We start from the raw sequence: 16,626 nt of genomic DNA on the forward strand, positions 1-16,626 counted from the left end.
GCAGCGTTGTGGGCAGAAGGCAGATGGGCATGTGGAGTGATTGTTGTCAGGTTATGACATTTCTGGTGTTTTTCAGGCTGAAGATGCTGCTGCTAATGCCCTGATGGAACCGCTGTGGCCGGAGATTCAACAGGAACTCAAAATTATTGAATCTGAAGAGGAGCTCTCATTCTTGCCTACAGATGTCCCCAAGACAGGCCCACACCAGCCTGCGTCCTCTGCTTCACCACAAACGGACAGCTTCTCTTCTGGTTCTGTGCTTGCCGTGACACTGGCTGAACAGGAAACTCCATCCAGAACCCCACAGGTCACATCTCAGTTGCCTTTATTTGGTGCCACCTCCAAAGAAAGTTCAAAGGAGCCTGGCAGCCTCCAGGGTGGTAAACCTGAAGTGGTAGCACAGCGTGACTGCTCTCCTAACATACCTCAACTGGATACTGTCCTGTCTGGGACAGCTTCTCCAAAGAACCATCTAGTGCTGGAGAATGTCAGCAGTGATCTTCCACCTCCCCACCAAGACCAGAAGCTTTATGATGAGAAGCAGCTCATTGAGGGTCCTTTAAAAGAAGATGTCTCAGATAACAAAGGGATGTGTCCAGACCAAGCCAAGGAGAAAGGCAACACTGGCCTGCTGCATAGCAAAAAGGATGGCATTGCTGTAGGCCAGGATGGAGTCTTGACCCCGAGGGAGAAGCCTGATAGAGTGGCTGCAGGAGATGGCCTGATCTCATCAAAGAGGGCAAGTGGAGCTGGAGCCCAGAAGCCCAAAAAGAGCGGCATGGCTAACAGAGCCCAGGACTCTTTCGACCATGAAGAGGAGGATGCATGGACAGACAATGTCCAGGGCTTTGAGCTGGTAGAGCCATGGGAGGATCACCAGTGGGTCACCAGCCCGCTCCATTCCCCCACCCTCAAGAACCTCCAGGAAAAGGCAATGCAGGACTTCCAGTCACAGAGCTATGAAGTGGAGAGGGGCCTTTCTGTTCGGCCACGGTTCAGTCGCAGTCTTTCTCTGGATAGCAAAGACATGGTGCTGAGTGTGTGGGCTATCCAGCCACCTCTCACAAGTGCAGCTGAAGAGCTCCCACGTGGCTGCACTAGATCGGGGACCAGGGACCTGTTAGAAAAACTGCCAACCTCACCACCCAGGCCAAGCCACATCGAGCGAGCCAAGACCTGTCTGAGTCCTCGAGAGGACTCTTTAGAGCCTGAGGGATCAAGTGATGCCCTGAGCAGTGAGGCAGAGCCTGCAGCAGGGAGGCTGCTAGCCAGGCATGAGGAACTGCGCCCTGCCTCTCTTTCAGAGCCAGGGGAGAAGGTAGTGGATGGCAGCAAAGAAAACCCTCAGGACGTAACACCCAAGTTGCCTTTTCCACACTGTAATACCCAAGATGGTTTCTTGCAGGCAAAGAAAATAGATGAAGATCCATCCAGGCCTCAGGATGCTGCCCCCATTGGAGCGGCTGTCACCAAAGGGCTGTGTTCCACCAGCGAGTCACAGCTGAGTAACAACAAAGGCGAAGACGCACCCCGTAAAGTGAGAACCAGGCCATCATCTCTCAACTTGGATTCACTCCTCCCTGCCCCCGATTTCTTCAAGTTTGAGAACCTGGTGGTGCCCACTTCACCTGGAAACCTCTTATGTGTGAAGAAGGAAGGGAAGAGCAGCGATTCTGTCCTGTCACTGCCTGCTGCCTGCCCTGCCAGGAACAAAGGCGACCCCTGGGGATCTCGCTTCGATCCCCGGGAGCTAGACCTGGATTACATGGCAGTGGCCCACGCTGCCACCGGCCGTCGTAACTCTGCCCCTGTGAGTGTGTCGGCGGTGAGGACCTCCTTCATGATTAAGATGTGCCAGGCCAGAGCTGTGCCAGTGATACCGCCCAAGATCCAGTACACACAGGTCCCACAGCCGCTGCAGACTCAGAATGCCGACCGTGACATCCCTGCATCGTTGGGGAGGAAGGAAACAGAAGCTCACTCAGCCAGCAGGCAGACCCCCCGAGCAGCTTGGGGACAGCTGGAGCCCCCAAAGAGCCCTCGTGTAGAGAAGAAAGCCAAAGAGGAGAAAGAAAACAGTGACCCAACTCAAATGGATTCAACTTCTTCTAGGCACGGCAGCCTCAACCCTCTGCCAGATCTCTCCCTCTCCAGTCATAATTCCACCCAGGAGGCACCCGTGCTGCGCCGAAAGCACACTTCAGAGAGGGAGACCGCAGGAGACAACCCACAATCCTCAAAAATGGAGAGGCCATCGGGATTTTCCAAGCCTTCCTACAGATCCAGACCAGGAAGGCCCCAGAGCCTTATCCTCTTCAGCCCACCCTTCCCCATCATGGACCATCCATCTTCCTCAGCAGACTCCAGGGTGTTGTTATCACCCATAAGAAGCCCCTCTCAGAGCAACTCTCCAAACCCTATTTGTGGCGATCTGTCTGGGAACCTGCAGACAACACCTGAGGGGGTAACTCTGCGGAACAAAATGACCATCCCCAAAAATGGGCAGAGACTGGAGACCTCCACCAGCTGCTTTTACCAGCCCCAGAGGAGGTCAGTGATTCTCGACGGGAGAAGCGGGAGGCAGATAGAATAATGCCAGCTCACCTCACCCCTCTTCCCTGGTGGATGAGATGGGAGTGCCCACCTTGAGACCAACTGTGCTATTGTTGTTGTTATTATGATTATAAATATTCTATGCAAAAGGGACACAAATCCTTTATTTCCTCCTGCAGAGCATTTTGCTACTGAGGTTCTCATTCTCTTTGTCTCCCTCTTTTCTTTTCGGGCAACCCCACATTATCTGCTCTATGGAAAAAAAATTCCTAAGGAAGTTCGTTTTCTTCAGTGTCACCCTCTGTCTTGAAAAAACATGGCATGGTCCAATGGACATGTATGTGAAGGAGGTAAGACCAGAGGGTACATTTTTCTCCCTTGCACTCCCAGGCGATGATGCACGACCATCTGTCCAGCCATCCCTGCTGTACTGCTCTGGATAGCATAAGCAAACTGCAGAGGAGAATGGTGATAGCTGAAGGTGAGAAGGTAAAGCTGACCTGTAAAGATCACACTGAGTGCGTTAACCTAAAGAGCTTTCAAAGCAAACACTCTGTCTTGAAGACATTGCCTTCAGCTGTTCTCTTGTAACACAGAATGCAGAATGTGCAATGTCTGGAATGAAGGTAGCTGAACAACATAAGCCCAGCTTCCCTTTCAACTTAGTGATTCCCACTTGCTTGGCTGTCTTGCAGTCAGTCCCTCCTTATTTGTTGGGGGTTGGCTTGTACCTGGTGCTCTGGTTCCAAGGTGGTAGAGATCACTCTGGCTTAATTTAGTGAAAAGAAGGTTCTGGCCAAACAAAGTCCAAGAGTATCAGTTTTCAATTAAGCCTAGGGCTTAATTACCTGTCCACAGAGTTCCCCAGTCACTCTTCGCACCTGCAGCTGCACAGTGGGATCCGAGCAGCTAGACAAGATCATGAGAATCCTCTGATCAGCACATCCTTGGCCAATGCCCCTTCCCCGCCTGGTTTGCATGTTCCCAGCCACTGGCCTCTGGCTACTCTTGCACTTCAGATTCCTGAGATCTGAGGCCAGCTCACTGAGTGCCTGGCTGACTTTTACCGCCCCGGCCGTTGGTGCTTTCAAATTGATTAGGAGGAACATGCTAGAGAGGATGATTTGTTGGTGCACAGGAATGGAGGAGCAACATGCATGTTATGGGAGGGAATTCAGCTGGAATTAAACTGTATCCTGAGGGTCTGTTATCATTACTGTCAATATGTAGTCATACAGGAACAGCTGCCATAGGAATGGAATTAAGGCTTCCGCTACAAAGTCTTTGACTTAGGGTTAATTGCAGGCTCATCTGTCAGCTGGTGTGTGACCAGGGGCAGCTCCAGGCACCAGCGCTCCAAGCACGTGCCTGGGGCAGCAAGCCATGGGGGGCAGCCTGCCGGTCGCCGTGAGGGCGGCAGTCAGACAGCCTTCGGTGGCATGCCTGCGGGAGGTCCGCCGGTCCCGCAGTTTCGGCGGCAATTCAGCGGCGGGTACGCCAAAGGCACGGGACCGTGGGACCTCCCGCAGGCATGCCGCCGAATCTGCGTTACCAGCAGACCTCCTGCAGGCGTGCCGCCAAAGGCTGCCTGACTGCCGTGCTTGGGGCAGCAAAATACATAGAGCCGCCCCTGTGTGTATCCAGAGGCAAGTGCATGGCTTTGTACTATCCTCGGTGTCTCCACAGTTAAAATGTCACTAGTGACCTTGCAGTAGAGAGAGACACCAGTACTGATACAATCCTAGTAATGGTGTCCATGAGGGCCATTCTTAGCCAGTCTTAGAGCTCATAGTCCTTCTGTGAGCTAGCTTGGGCTGTGGTAGGAATAGTAACTGAGCAGCTGCAAGGGCAGGCCTATGACTCCCATAGCCAATGACAATCAGGAGATGCTCCCATCCAAAGTTATAAATTAATTAACATCTGTTAGTTATCTGTGTTTAGATCTTTATTTGAAGGCACCTGCATTCTCGGTGTCTCAGGTGAAGTGTCTGCTGGTCTGCAAACCCAGCCAATGGGGCCATTCGGTCTGGGTGGAGAGTAAACTGCCGTGTCATTGGTCTGGTTGGGACTACAGGTGTATAGGCTCCAAGAACCAGGGATGATTCCCCACCACCTGGCATCCAATTTTGTTATTTACTCCTGTGCAAAGCGAGGACAAATTACTGAATCAGAATGCTCTGCCCTTTGACACCATCTTACCATTTGACCCCTGCTTTGCCCAGATGTAAAAGACCACACAAAAGGCAAGGTGGTGGAGAATTAAACCCATGCAGGTTCATAAACTCAGATGGGATAGTAGTCTGGAAAGAACCTAGAATCCTCACCCAGATTCATGCTTTCCCATAGACTTCAGCAGGGGTTTTACTTGAGTAAGCACTGTGGGAGCTGGGCCTGAGCATGCAGCCCCACAGCAGTGATCTCCTCCTGGCCCCTGCCTACGCAAAACCCTCCGCAGCCCCCAACTAAACGAGGGCATAGCTAGTTCTCCAGCTTTCATTGAACGTGATATAGCATGAAGCTGCAGTTCCACATATGCCAAGAGCCCTTGAGTAGCTCCTCTCCGGTGGAGGTAACCATCACCGCAGAGTTAACAGGAAATGATGAAAGTAGGTTAGCTGCAATATTTAGAGGTTTATTACACAATTCTGCAAAAGGTAATGTGACTGGAAAGGATTCCCAGGTTTTTCAGTTTCAGGGAATGCATTTATTTTGGGTGGTGACTTACACGTTTCCCCCGATCTTGTAGGAACCCAACCATTGCGGCATTGTGCTAGTGACTGGGAACTGGAAGGTGAAAGTAGAAATAGACTAGGCTAGATTCACAATGTGTACTGTCCAAAAAAAAACAACAACAACAACAACAAAATGAAAATCTGACTCCTTAAATTCTTTCATTTAATCAAACCTGTTACTGAAACGGAGGCAAAGTCACTCTATAGAAATATAGAATTTTAATCTTGACAGTGCCCCTTCAAGAAATAAGGCTGTAGGGTTAAGTGGGAAAACCCTTCAAGGGAAGATCACTTTATTAGGAAATGCTACTTAACACTACTAAAGCCTGGACCCAAACACCACATCCTTTGATGGTCTTCAAAATTTGAGCCTGCTCCCAGATCTGGATTTTATAAATGAGCATTCTCTTGATAGTGGGTAAAACCTTGGTCGTGAACATCTCCAAATCTTGTGGTGTCTGAAGTCTGATCCGAATTTTGCAGCTTGATCCCATTTCTAGTTGAAAACTAACTGGCTTCAGCTGGTGCATAAAGTACTAAGGTAGGCCCCAGAGACAGACAGCTCTTGTGGCAAGCTAGGGAAGGTCTAGCAGAAACAGTCCTGTGCTTATAGAATCATAGGATTGTAGGACTGGAAGGGACCTCAAGAGATCATCTAGTCCAGCCCCTTGCATTCATGGCAGGACTAAGTATTATCTAGACCATCCCTGACAGGTGTTTGTCTTACTTGCTCTTAAATATCTCCAATGATGGAGATTCCACAACCTCCCTAGGCAATTTATTACAGTCCTTAACTTCCCTGACAGGAAATTTTTTTGCTAATGTCCAACCTAAACCTTCCATCGCTTCTTGTCTTATCTTCAGAGGTTAATGAGAACAATTTAGCTCTCTACTCCTTGTAACAATAGTTTATGTCCTTGAAAACTGTTATTCTGTGCCCTCTCAGTCTTCTGTTCTCCAGACTAAACAAACCCATTTTTTTCAATCTTCCTTCATAGGTTATGTTTTCTAGACTTTTAATCATTTTTGTTGTTCTTCTCTGGACTTTCTCCAATTTGTCCACATCTTTTCTGAAATGTGGCGCCCAGAACTGGACACAATGTTCCAGTTGAGGCCTTATCAGTGCGGAGTAGAGTGGAAGAATTATTTCTCGTGTCTTGCTTACAACATTCCCGTTAACACATCCCAGAATGATGTTCTCTTTTTTTGCAACAGTGTTACACTCTTGACTCATATTTAGCTTGTGATCCACTATGACCCCCAGATCCCTTTCCTCAGTACTCCTTCCTAGGTAGTCATTTCCCATTTTGTATGTGTGCAACTGATTGTTCCTTCCTAAGTGGAATACTTTGCATTTGTCCTTATTGAATTTCATCCTATTTACTTCAGACCATTTCTCCAGTTTGTCCAGATCATTTTGAATTTTAATCCTATCCTCCAGAGCACTTGCAACTCCTCCCAACTTGATCTCTATGCCATTATCTAAATAATTGATGAAGATACTGAAGAGAACCAGACCCAGAACTGATCCCTGTGGGACCCCACTCGTTATGTCCTTCCAGCTTGACTATGAACCACTGATAACTACTCTCTGGGAATGGTTTTCCAACCAGTTATTCACCCACCTTATAGCAGCTCCATCTAGGTTGCATTTCCCTAGTTTGTTTATGAGAAGGTCTTGTGAGACAGTATCAAAAGCCATACTAAAGTCCAGATATACCATGTCTACTGCTTCCCCCCCATCCACAAGGCTTGTTACCCTGTCAAAGAAAGCTATCAGATTGGTTCAACACGATTTCTTCTTGACAAATCCATGCTGACTGTTGCTTATCACCTTATTATCTTGTAAGTGTTTGCAAATTGCTTAATTATTTGCTCCAGAGAGCAATTAGAGATGGACCAGTGCCACAAAGTTTGGATCAGGAAATCAAGTTCTGCAGAGTTGGGAGGATTTAGATTAAATGGTCGACGTCAGCTGATTGTAGAGCTGGGCCCAAGTCACCAAGTTCAGCTCTGGAGACAAACTTTCCCAGAATTCATGGGGCTTGGAACTGAGAATCGGTTTCAGACCTGTTGCCACTAGACTAGAGAAAAGGTCTGAGCTATGCTGTAGGGTCATGGTGCAGTTGGTAGAACCATGTGTACAGTAGATAACTGCACCATTGCAACTTGCACCAGTGCAGCTGAACCAGGGCAAGTTGTAATAGTGTAGCACATTCACATTAGCCAGCCCATTTTTGGGTGCACTTCTGCCCCATGTCCATGTGCAGCATACCCTCCACCCATTGGAGTAGCATTGATGGTAGACAGGTCCGTCCCACAATTTAGAGTCTTCCTAAGTGTAGGGGAGGTGCCTGTTGCCTGGTTTTATTAGCATGGAAACACTTTCCCTAACTAGATCACAAGGCTGCAGTTCCCCCCATCCTGTGAAAAGTGTGAGGGCCTCTCGTTTAGGGTTTGTAGGTGGGCTCTTATGCCCTCAGGCCTAATCCTGACATTGTCCATCACACTTCTGTTGGTTTATAAGGTCTAGAAGACGGGACAAGGAATACCCAGGTGGGTCACTTCCCGTTCTATAGAGTACAAAGAGAGGATGCATGCAGCTCCCATTAATTGCAGGGTGTTGGTGGGTATGGGCGTGGTGTTGGATGGTGGGGAGGGGGGTCACCTGTATCAAGGGGAGGTGGGGGTGGGGTTCACCTAGCTGGATAGGTGGTGTGGTGTGCGGGTCACCTGGCTGAAGGGGAGGGGTGCTGGATGTAGGGACCACCTGGCTGGATGGGAGGGGTGTTGGGTGGATGGGAATCACGTGGCTGAAAGGGAGGAGCTTTGGTGGCTTGTGTGGTGAGGGATGGGGGGGGAGTCACCTGGTTCCATGGCAGGGACATTGATGAGTGTGGGACTGGCTGGTGCACTCATGTCCTTGGGGACAAACAGGAAGTAGGACTGTACAGTACATTGTAAATGATATTAACTTAGACTGTCCATCCCATTTGCTCATTTTACAAAGGGTGAGGCACTTCTTTGATGCAGCCTTTCAGCACGTTAGGGCTCTGGAGGAGGTTAGGTCTGCAGCAGACACCAGCAGCAAAGCCTGCAACTGTTTCCACCAGCCAGAGTCCAAAAAGTGCAATCAAAATCCTTTTATCTTTTCTTTCTTTAGATTGTAAAATGCCTGTACTGATGAATACGGTGTTAAATTTATATATATATATATATAAAAGAACATTATATATAAAGATATTAAAATGTAATTAAAAATGAAGGAATTGTCTAAACAGGTCCATCACGTCTGTGAAACTTGGGCTGATGTACAGATATTGTTTTCCGTTAAAATTTCTTTACCGCTGAGAGTGTGAGCTGGAACAAGTTATAACCAGCACAGGAAGGTGAAGCTAGAATCTTAGATCTGATTATTGTCAGTTGTGGATCGACGGTAGATCCTACCGCCATTGAAGTCAATGGTAAAACTCCCACTGAAATCAACGGGAGCGGAACTGGGTCCTAGAAGAGGCTGGAATAGATTGGTGAGTCCCAAAATACCATGGCAGATTTCTCCCTTAAATGTCCGATGGAGTTTCAACTCCACATTTTCCCTGGGGCTCCCTGATTTTTAGATCTCTGCCATCTTTCCTCTCAAAGATAAATATACATGGGTTGGTGAGATCCTATGGTTGATCCAAACCCTGTTTAGTCTTAACCTGATCCTGAGTAACAGCCTGCTCCTGCTACTAGTGTAATGCATGGAAAGCTTACCATTGACTTCAATGGGAGCTGGACTGAGCCTGGAAAGAGAGGGCAATCAGTAGCCAAGTCCTGTTTAGGGCCCAGTGGTAAGTGCAGACACCAAAAAAGCTTGCAGCTCACTCCTGCATCCATTGGTCCCCTTCAAAATACTGACTTGATGCAAGTCAGGGGGAAGGGTTGGAAATCAGATATCGGGTGAAGAGGACTGGCTTATGGGCTATTGATGATTTCTTCTGCTACTCCTGATGGATCGCATTTTTGTTAAGCATTATTGTCCAGGTGGTTTGCCTGCCTTTGTGCCTTTTATTGCTTTAAGAAATTAAGTTTTGCCAGATCTCAACCATGAGATTAAACTGGAGTTTTTATAAAACAGACATGTGCCCTAGTGGTGATTTGAGACTTTATTATCCCCTGTATGATCTTGGTGAACATGATGAATGAATGCTTCTGTCTCCCTCTGTTATCACCTCTAACCCCTAATTTGCCATCTAGAAGGACCATGGAATGGGGAGGGGGGTTTCCATTAAGGGAGCAAAATAAGTTAGTGGCCGGATTTTCAGAGGTGCTGAGCACTCAGGACGCCTTCTGAAGTCAATGGGAGAGGTGGATGCTGCTCAGTAGCTTTGAAAGTCAGGCCAGAGGTTTTTGGCTGTCACAAAATCACCCTTATTTTAAGTGTTTAAAGTTTTATGGGCTAAAGGTCATATTCCTGCCAGCCTCTTATAATATTGAATAGATGATGTTTCCGTGGTGTTAGTGCATGTTTCCTCATTAGTACATTACGTGTTGGAGTCTGCTTTATTTAAAATAACAAAAGAGAAATAAAAAGATAGGTGGTCAATACATTTCTAACACTAAGTAAAGGAAAAATTAAACCAGGCTAGAAAAAAACAACACAAGAAATTACTACGAGAACCAGCACTTCTTTTTAGTTTGATGTTTCTTGCATATGAATTATGAATTATAAAGGAAAACTATGAACCTAACTAAAATCATAAACTGGATTTCTCTGGTATAACTTCCTTATTGCCATAGCCTCTGAGCACCTGCCATTAGTGCATTAAGTCAGTGGTTCTCAAGTAGGCGTACGTGTACCCCTGGGGGTACACAGAGGTCTTCCAGGGGTATTATCTAGATATTTGCCTAGTTTTACAACAGGCTACATAAAAAGCACTAGCGAAGTCAGTACAAACTAAAATTTCATACAGACCATGACTTGTTTATACTGCTCTATATACTATCCACTGAAATGTAACTACAATATTTATATTCCAACTGATTTTATAATTATATGGTTAAAATGAGAAAGTAAGCAATTTGTAAGCAAGTAGTTTTTAAGTGAGGTGAAACTTGGGAATACATAAAACAAATCAGACTCCTGAGAGGGGTATAGTAGTCTGAAAAGGTTGAGAGCGACTGCATTAAGTGACATTACTTTTTGTTTACACCTGTTCTCTGTCTTGAAAAAATGGAGCCCTTTGTAAACTGCAGCCAGCTCTGCAATCTGACCTGCTGTTCACTTCCTCGAAACAACTGAGCCTTTAGGCTAAAGAAAATACATTTTGTCAACGTATCAGCTGAGTCTGGGACTAGAATTGGTTGGGAATTTTTTTGACTAACATTTTTTCATTGGAAAATGCCAGTTCATAAAAATTGACACTATTAATGGGAAAGAATTAGTTTAAACTAATTTGCCATTTAAAATTTTTTAAAAAAAACTTTCAGAATGCCCCATTTTGGCATTTTCAGAACAAAAAAATTCCATGTTTTGTTCTGAAACAACTTTTAGTTTCAAAATTTAAATTAATGTATAGTAAAAAAAAAGTGTCAGAAAAATTGGAAAAGATCAAAAGTCAAAACAATGTTTTAGAATGGTCCAAACAAATATTTTTGCTTGACCCGAAGCTAAATTTTTTTTGTTCAGTTCAGAAATTTTTTTGAGATTTGACGTTTTGTCCCATTTTGGGATGGGAAAATTTGTCAAAATCTCAAAATCCTTGGGGGAACAGGAAAATGATTTCCTGTCCAGCTCTGCATGGGACTGGATTTCCACTCCAAATAAAGCCTCCATCGTGACACCCTTCCTTAATTTTGCTTTCCCTTTAGGAAAATTACTAGAATATGCTTCCTGTACGTTTCTATGGCAACTGGCATATATCCAGCATACCAGTCACATGGCCATTAAACATCATAATACACTCTGTCTTGACTATGATCTCCACTAGCTGATGACTAATCTTGCTCACTCTTTATACCCATCTTATTATTCGCTTGCCACCAAGAGTATTTTATAAACCTGCCCAGAACACCCAAGGTGCCTCTCAGCTGACTACCACGATTTCCATGATTAAAGAAATCAAGCAAATTACACACTAAAGCCCTGTACATATGACAGTTAAACTGTGCTGCAGCCACCATGTTGAAACACATGGAAATGCTCCAGCACACTTTCCACCAAGTCATTTTTGCCTGATTGCAAATCACTGTGGATTTGAAAGGTTGACTCAGTACAAATTACAGCGTAGCCTGAACCAACAGTGCCTGTGCTGGAGGAACTGGTTACAACATGACCGACTCCTGTCCCTGTGTGGCAACAAAGACGGCTCCATGTCTAAGCATGTTTCCAAAGTGGCTGCTTTCCATTTCTACTCAGGAGACAGGTTGCTAAACCCAGTACAGAGGAAGGCTCCTGTAGAAACCTGCCCTGCCGCCTCACACCCCAGCCCACCTAGTACTGTCAACAAGACACACCTCGCTGCTGCTAGGTCTTGACCTGACCTGGCCAGCAACCAGCATAGAACTGGAGGCAAACTAGTAGCAAAGGAGAGACAGGCAGGGTAGGAAAGGACATTAGTCCCATGGGGGAAGGGGTGTTGTTGGCATGTGAACAAGGGCACTGGAACAGTTTGTACAGTGTGGGAGCTGACAGCCACTGAACCAAACTGTAAACCCTGGATATGATGGAAACCACTTCAAGCCAGGGGGTGCAGCAGCACCTCCAGCACCCCTAGTTTCAGCACCTCTGCCTGTGAAAGAAAAAAACAAAAACACGTACAGGATAATAGCTAGAGATGGAAAAGGGTTGTTAGATCTTTGAGGCCATTCTCTGCCAGGGCAGGAGCCAGTCCTCAGATACAAGACACATTAGGCTAACTCATCTGAAGTTCTCTGAGGGTTAAGGATAAGATGGTTCAGGGCACTGCGGATTATAGACAGACTAGAGGTGCAAAATTCAGCTCTGGGTCTGGCTTTCAGGCTCCCAGAACTTAGCTAGAGCATGTGTGTTAAGGTGAGGGCTTTCGGTTCAGCCCATTATTAAAAAACAGGAGCTAGCTTACTGCATGTTAGATGCAAAATGTGGCTCAGGTGCCAGGGTTGGTTTTTGAGCTCCTACAAAGCCCCTGGGCATTCAGCTCCAGGCTCTTAATCCAGGCCTAGCTTTACAAGTGAGCTGTTTTGTGTTCCCAGCACATCTGTGGCAGTGTATATATATCTAATAGTTCAATCCTTCATCTTAAAGGACCTGGAAATATTTAGGTTCTTATTAAATTTATGAACGGCCATACTGGGTCAGACCAAAGTTCCATCTAGCCCAGTATCCTGTCTTCTGACAGTGGCCAATGCCCGGTGCCCCAGAGGGAATGAACAGAACAGGTAATCATCAAGTGATCCATTCCCTGTCGCCTATTCCTAGCTTCTGGTGGAAGAGGCTTCACTATGTCAAAGACTATTCAGTTGTTGCTTAAGAACGAGCCACAAGGATTCAGGATGTGACTGTGGCTAGAGCTGGGTTCAGCTGGGGGAATAAAACATCTCTTGAAAGAAGGGTGCAGACAGGCAAGACCTGAAGAGAAGAAAAAAACCCCAACCAACAATGATGGATACAGCCTGAAATACACTAAACCCCTTTCAAAAGCAGTGGGAAAGGGTTCTTGAATGCTGCAAACATTCATGCTCAGCAATCAGTATTATTCATTTGTGTACCATGAAACATTTTACTTTAAGAACCAAACTCCTGGGATAGTGTAGTTGTTGCTGGGAGCAGGAATGGGATGCTAGAAGCCTGATTGATTCATAGTAGCATTGAAAATGGCAAAGACTCTGTTTGGAGCTGCCTCCACCAGCCCTGCAATCTCTCCACCAGCCACAACACCCTAACAAAGGTGCATCCACACTGGGAAAAAAAGTTGGGATTTTATCCCCTTAGCTAACATGGTAACATCCTAGTGTTTACCTGAACTAGCTTCCTGGGACAACTACAAACTGCATTGACCATACCAGGAGTTCACCTCAGCTGGTAGCCAACGTGGTAAAAACCCTAGTGAAAACTATGCCTCAGCATCCTGCCCCAGCTCCCTTGATCCGTAAAGCTGCTTCCCTAACTAGAGGAGAGACCACCCATTGGGGGGAGGGGGGTTTCCCGGAGGAGGCTGCCTGCCTCCATGAGCAGCATTTCAGAGGCTTTTCTCAATCACTGCTGCGGGTGAGAGGAATTCTGTTACAAGCTGGCTGGCAAATTTTAGATCACACTTTCCCTTGACAGCCCTGCTGTTGATGCAGGATGGCTCAGGACAATACTAGGATGCAAGGGGTATGTGGGCCAGAGCTTCTGTGCAAGCAGTATAGGACACTAGGTTTATAGGCACAGTGTGTTGGTTTGTGCAGAGGTAACTGGGCACCACAGTGCTACGTGATGTCTGGCTGCAGCAGCAGGGCATTGCTTGTAGCTATCCTGTCATGTTGTCCAAGAGTTGTCAGAAGCCACTGGCCAGAGGTAGTGTAGGTCAAGAACAGGCTGAGGAGGAGAGTGAATGAAGGCTTGGGTGCAGGCGCCTGCACAAGGAGACAAGATCATGTGTAAGAATGAAGGTACTTTTATGAGTTAGGCTACAGGAGAATGACAGCACAAGGGAGGGGGCAGGTGCATCAGAATATGAGAGGATGTGTACGTGGAACATAGCAGAAAGAGGAAGGCAGAACTAAACTGCAATGTGACTCAGAGAAACGAGAGCTCTCAGTGTTGCTAACACCAAGCATTAAAGAACAAAACCATGATTTTATAAAATAAACCCACACTAACTGTAGGGTATATTTGGTGTCTGATGTTAAGCCTTGAGGGCGCTCCATGTTTCCCAAGTTTTTCTCTACTATGATGAGAGATGGAAATGTTATAAATAAAAAACAGCTTCTTCTCAACACAGTTCCAGGAACTGGGCATACAAGAAAAATAGCAAATATCTCAAGGTGTGTGATGAAAGTGACAAGAGGTGGCCCTACAAAAGGTGCTGCTCTGCATATCAATTGATAGCTGGACATGAAAGTTACAAATGTGCATTTTTGTGGACAAATCGTTATGACGATTTGAGCCTCAGAGCCCTTCGTCTAGGGAGATTACACAGCATGTGTGCGTGCGTGGTGAGGGGACAGATACACTTTCAAGAGTTTTATTGTCACCTTATCTCAGTTCTACATTACTTATTCACATAGCCAAGCACTATGGCCATTGCGGAGATAAGGCAAGACCTACACCAAGCTGTAGTCCAGAATGTGGAAACTAGGAGGGTCCCTAGATAGCTCTTAATTAGCACATGAACCTGTTTGCTGCCATTCCTTATCTCTTGCGCTACCTTGTCTCTACTGCTCTGAACTTCCCCACCTACTATTGGAATCCTACAACCCCAGGGGGGATCTGCAGAGACTGGAATGAGGACCCTCAAAGCAGGAAAACCAGAAAAAGCTGTGCAGGATTCTTCTGAGCTGGCTCGACAGCATTCTACCATCACTCCACTCTGCTCTTGCCACCTCGGTAGAGATGCTCGAAACCGCCGTTCCAGACAACAGCACTGCTGCCACTCACGCTAGTTGGTGTTTCTCTTAACTCCATAACACCAGGATCAAGTGATTAATTCTTTTCAAATGTGATGGTCAAGTAAAGGAAGTTTCTGCTCCTCCTGCTTATAGAGAAAGTTTAAAACGACCAGCAAGTAACCCAGAAGCTCAGAAACCTGAAAGCAAAATACAAAGAACCCCAACCTGAGATTTGTAAATAATGCTTTAAGCCAGTCATGATTGGAGTGCTTGGGGGAAGCAGTATTGAGATAGTTCTAGGCAGCCCTGTTTCCACTCCTTATTCACCTACAAAAGAGGTGGATCTGGCATCTGCTCTCCATTCCACTGGTCAGATTAGTTTCAGGGTGTCTTATTCAACCCTCCGGATAACCCCACCTCCCCAACAGCTATTAAAGCAGAAGTTCCCAAGGGGAAGATATTCTCTCAACTCAGCAATCTAATCCTGTGGTTTTGATTATTTCATTTTTGCAAGCCACTTCTTCAGAGACATCAGTACCGAGGAGGCTGAGCGGACCATCATCCAGGCATTGTGGCTCTGCAGAGCTCCTGGGGGCAGCCTAAAACCAAGTAAGAGCACAATCTCATGCTGAAGTGGGTATGTTACAAAAACAGGTGTTAATTCATGTGGGTGAAGGGCTGGCTGTCACACCAGAAGTGTGTTTGGAGAGTGTGGAGAAGCTGTATGTGTGCACATGCTCACATAAAAATGATAGTCCAATTTCTACTCTCCCTCCTCCCCACAGGTGTTTTGCCTCTAAATTGACATAAAAGCTGCAACTCTTCGCTATTGCTACCCTGACTTAGAAGTCACTGGTTCCCATATGTCTTCTAATACCTAAAACTAAACTTGTAGCTTCAAGAGAGGTCTAAGCAAGAGAACCAACCCATCCGCTCAAGTCAACCCTGGGAGAGTATTTGGGACTAAACACTGCTTGTAATGGTGCTTTAGAGTCCATAGTCTTGAAGGAGGCAGCCACCACACCATCAAGGCAGCCTGCCTTTTGTTGGATTTTTCCCCCCCTCCCCTCCAAACTCCTCCCTTCCCCCCCACCCCCATTTTCCACCTCTGCCTCCAAATGCCACCATGTGTCAGTGACCCACCTCTAATTCAAGAGTTGTGATTAGACTGGCAAGTCTGTTCAGTGCCAGATTTTTCCACAGCACAACATTCTAGATGCACAGACAGTGGCAACTCAATACCTGTGAGAAGTTTGGAGCCACCAACTTTTTGAACCCAGATCTGCACTGCCCATTTAGGTGTCTGGAGGCAGCTGGTGTAGCCTCCATTTACTCAAGATCCTGGACCGTGAGAATTTGAAACTCAGCTTTTTTATTAAAGATTTGGAGAATATACAGAAACACTGGAACAATCAGGGCAGCTGGTAGGTTCTTAGGAGCTGACCCTTTACACTTAAACAGATTTCAGATAAAACATTCTGTACAAGGAGCACGTGTCACACAATGCATGTAACTTACAAAACATTCATTAGGAATTACACCAGACTAGAATGGACCCATTTAAGCCTGACTTAGGTCAATAGTAATTGTCTGCTTAACTGGGAGTTTTAACTGTTTATGCTAGAACAGAACTGGGGTTCAGTGAGGTTGTAGAAGAACATACGAGTAAGAATTAATGGTTGTCCTTGAAAGCAAATTACTCTACTTGATCAAGGGGGCTCAATTATATGCATTGAGTTAGCTGGAGATGGAAAGTGGAGTAGCCTGGTGGGGTTGGGAAAGAAGG

General features: G+C 46.3%; 1 protein-coding gene across 1 annotated transcript in view; it reads left to right on the forward strand.

Annotated features, from left to right (window-relative positions):
* Positions 1-3,948, forward strand: part of ARHGAP31 (Rho GTPase activating protein 31) — an 85,242-nt gene extending 81,294 nt beyond the window's left edge. Inside the window, exon 12 of the mRNA XM_026657396.2 lies at positions 77-3,948. Within this exon, the coding sequence (XP_026513181.1) occupies positions 77-2,593 (2,517 nt within the window). The 3' untranslated portion in view covers positions 2,594-3,948. The remainder of the gene's footprint in view (positions 1-76) is intronic.
* The last annotated feature ends 12,678 nt before the right edge of the window (positions 3,949-16,626 follow it).

Source organism: Terrapene carolina, unplaced genomic scaffold, assembly GCF_002925995.2.
Source record: "Terrapene carolina triunguis isolate 2854851 unplaced genomic scaffold, T_m_triunguis-2.0 Scaffold242, whole genome shotgun sequence".
Lineage (NCBI taxonomy): Eukaryota > Metazoa > Chordata > Testudines > Emydidae > Terrapene > Terrapene triunguis.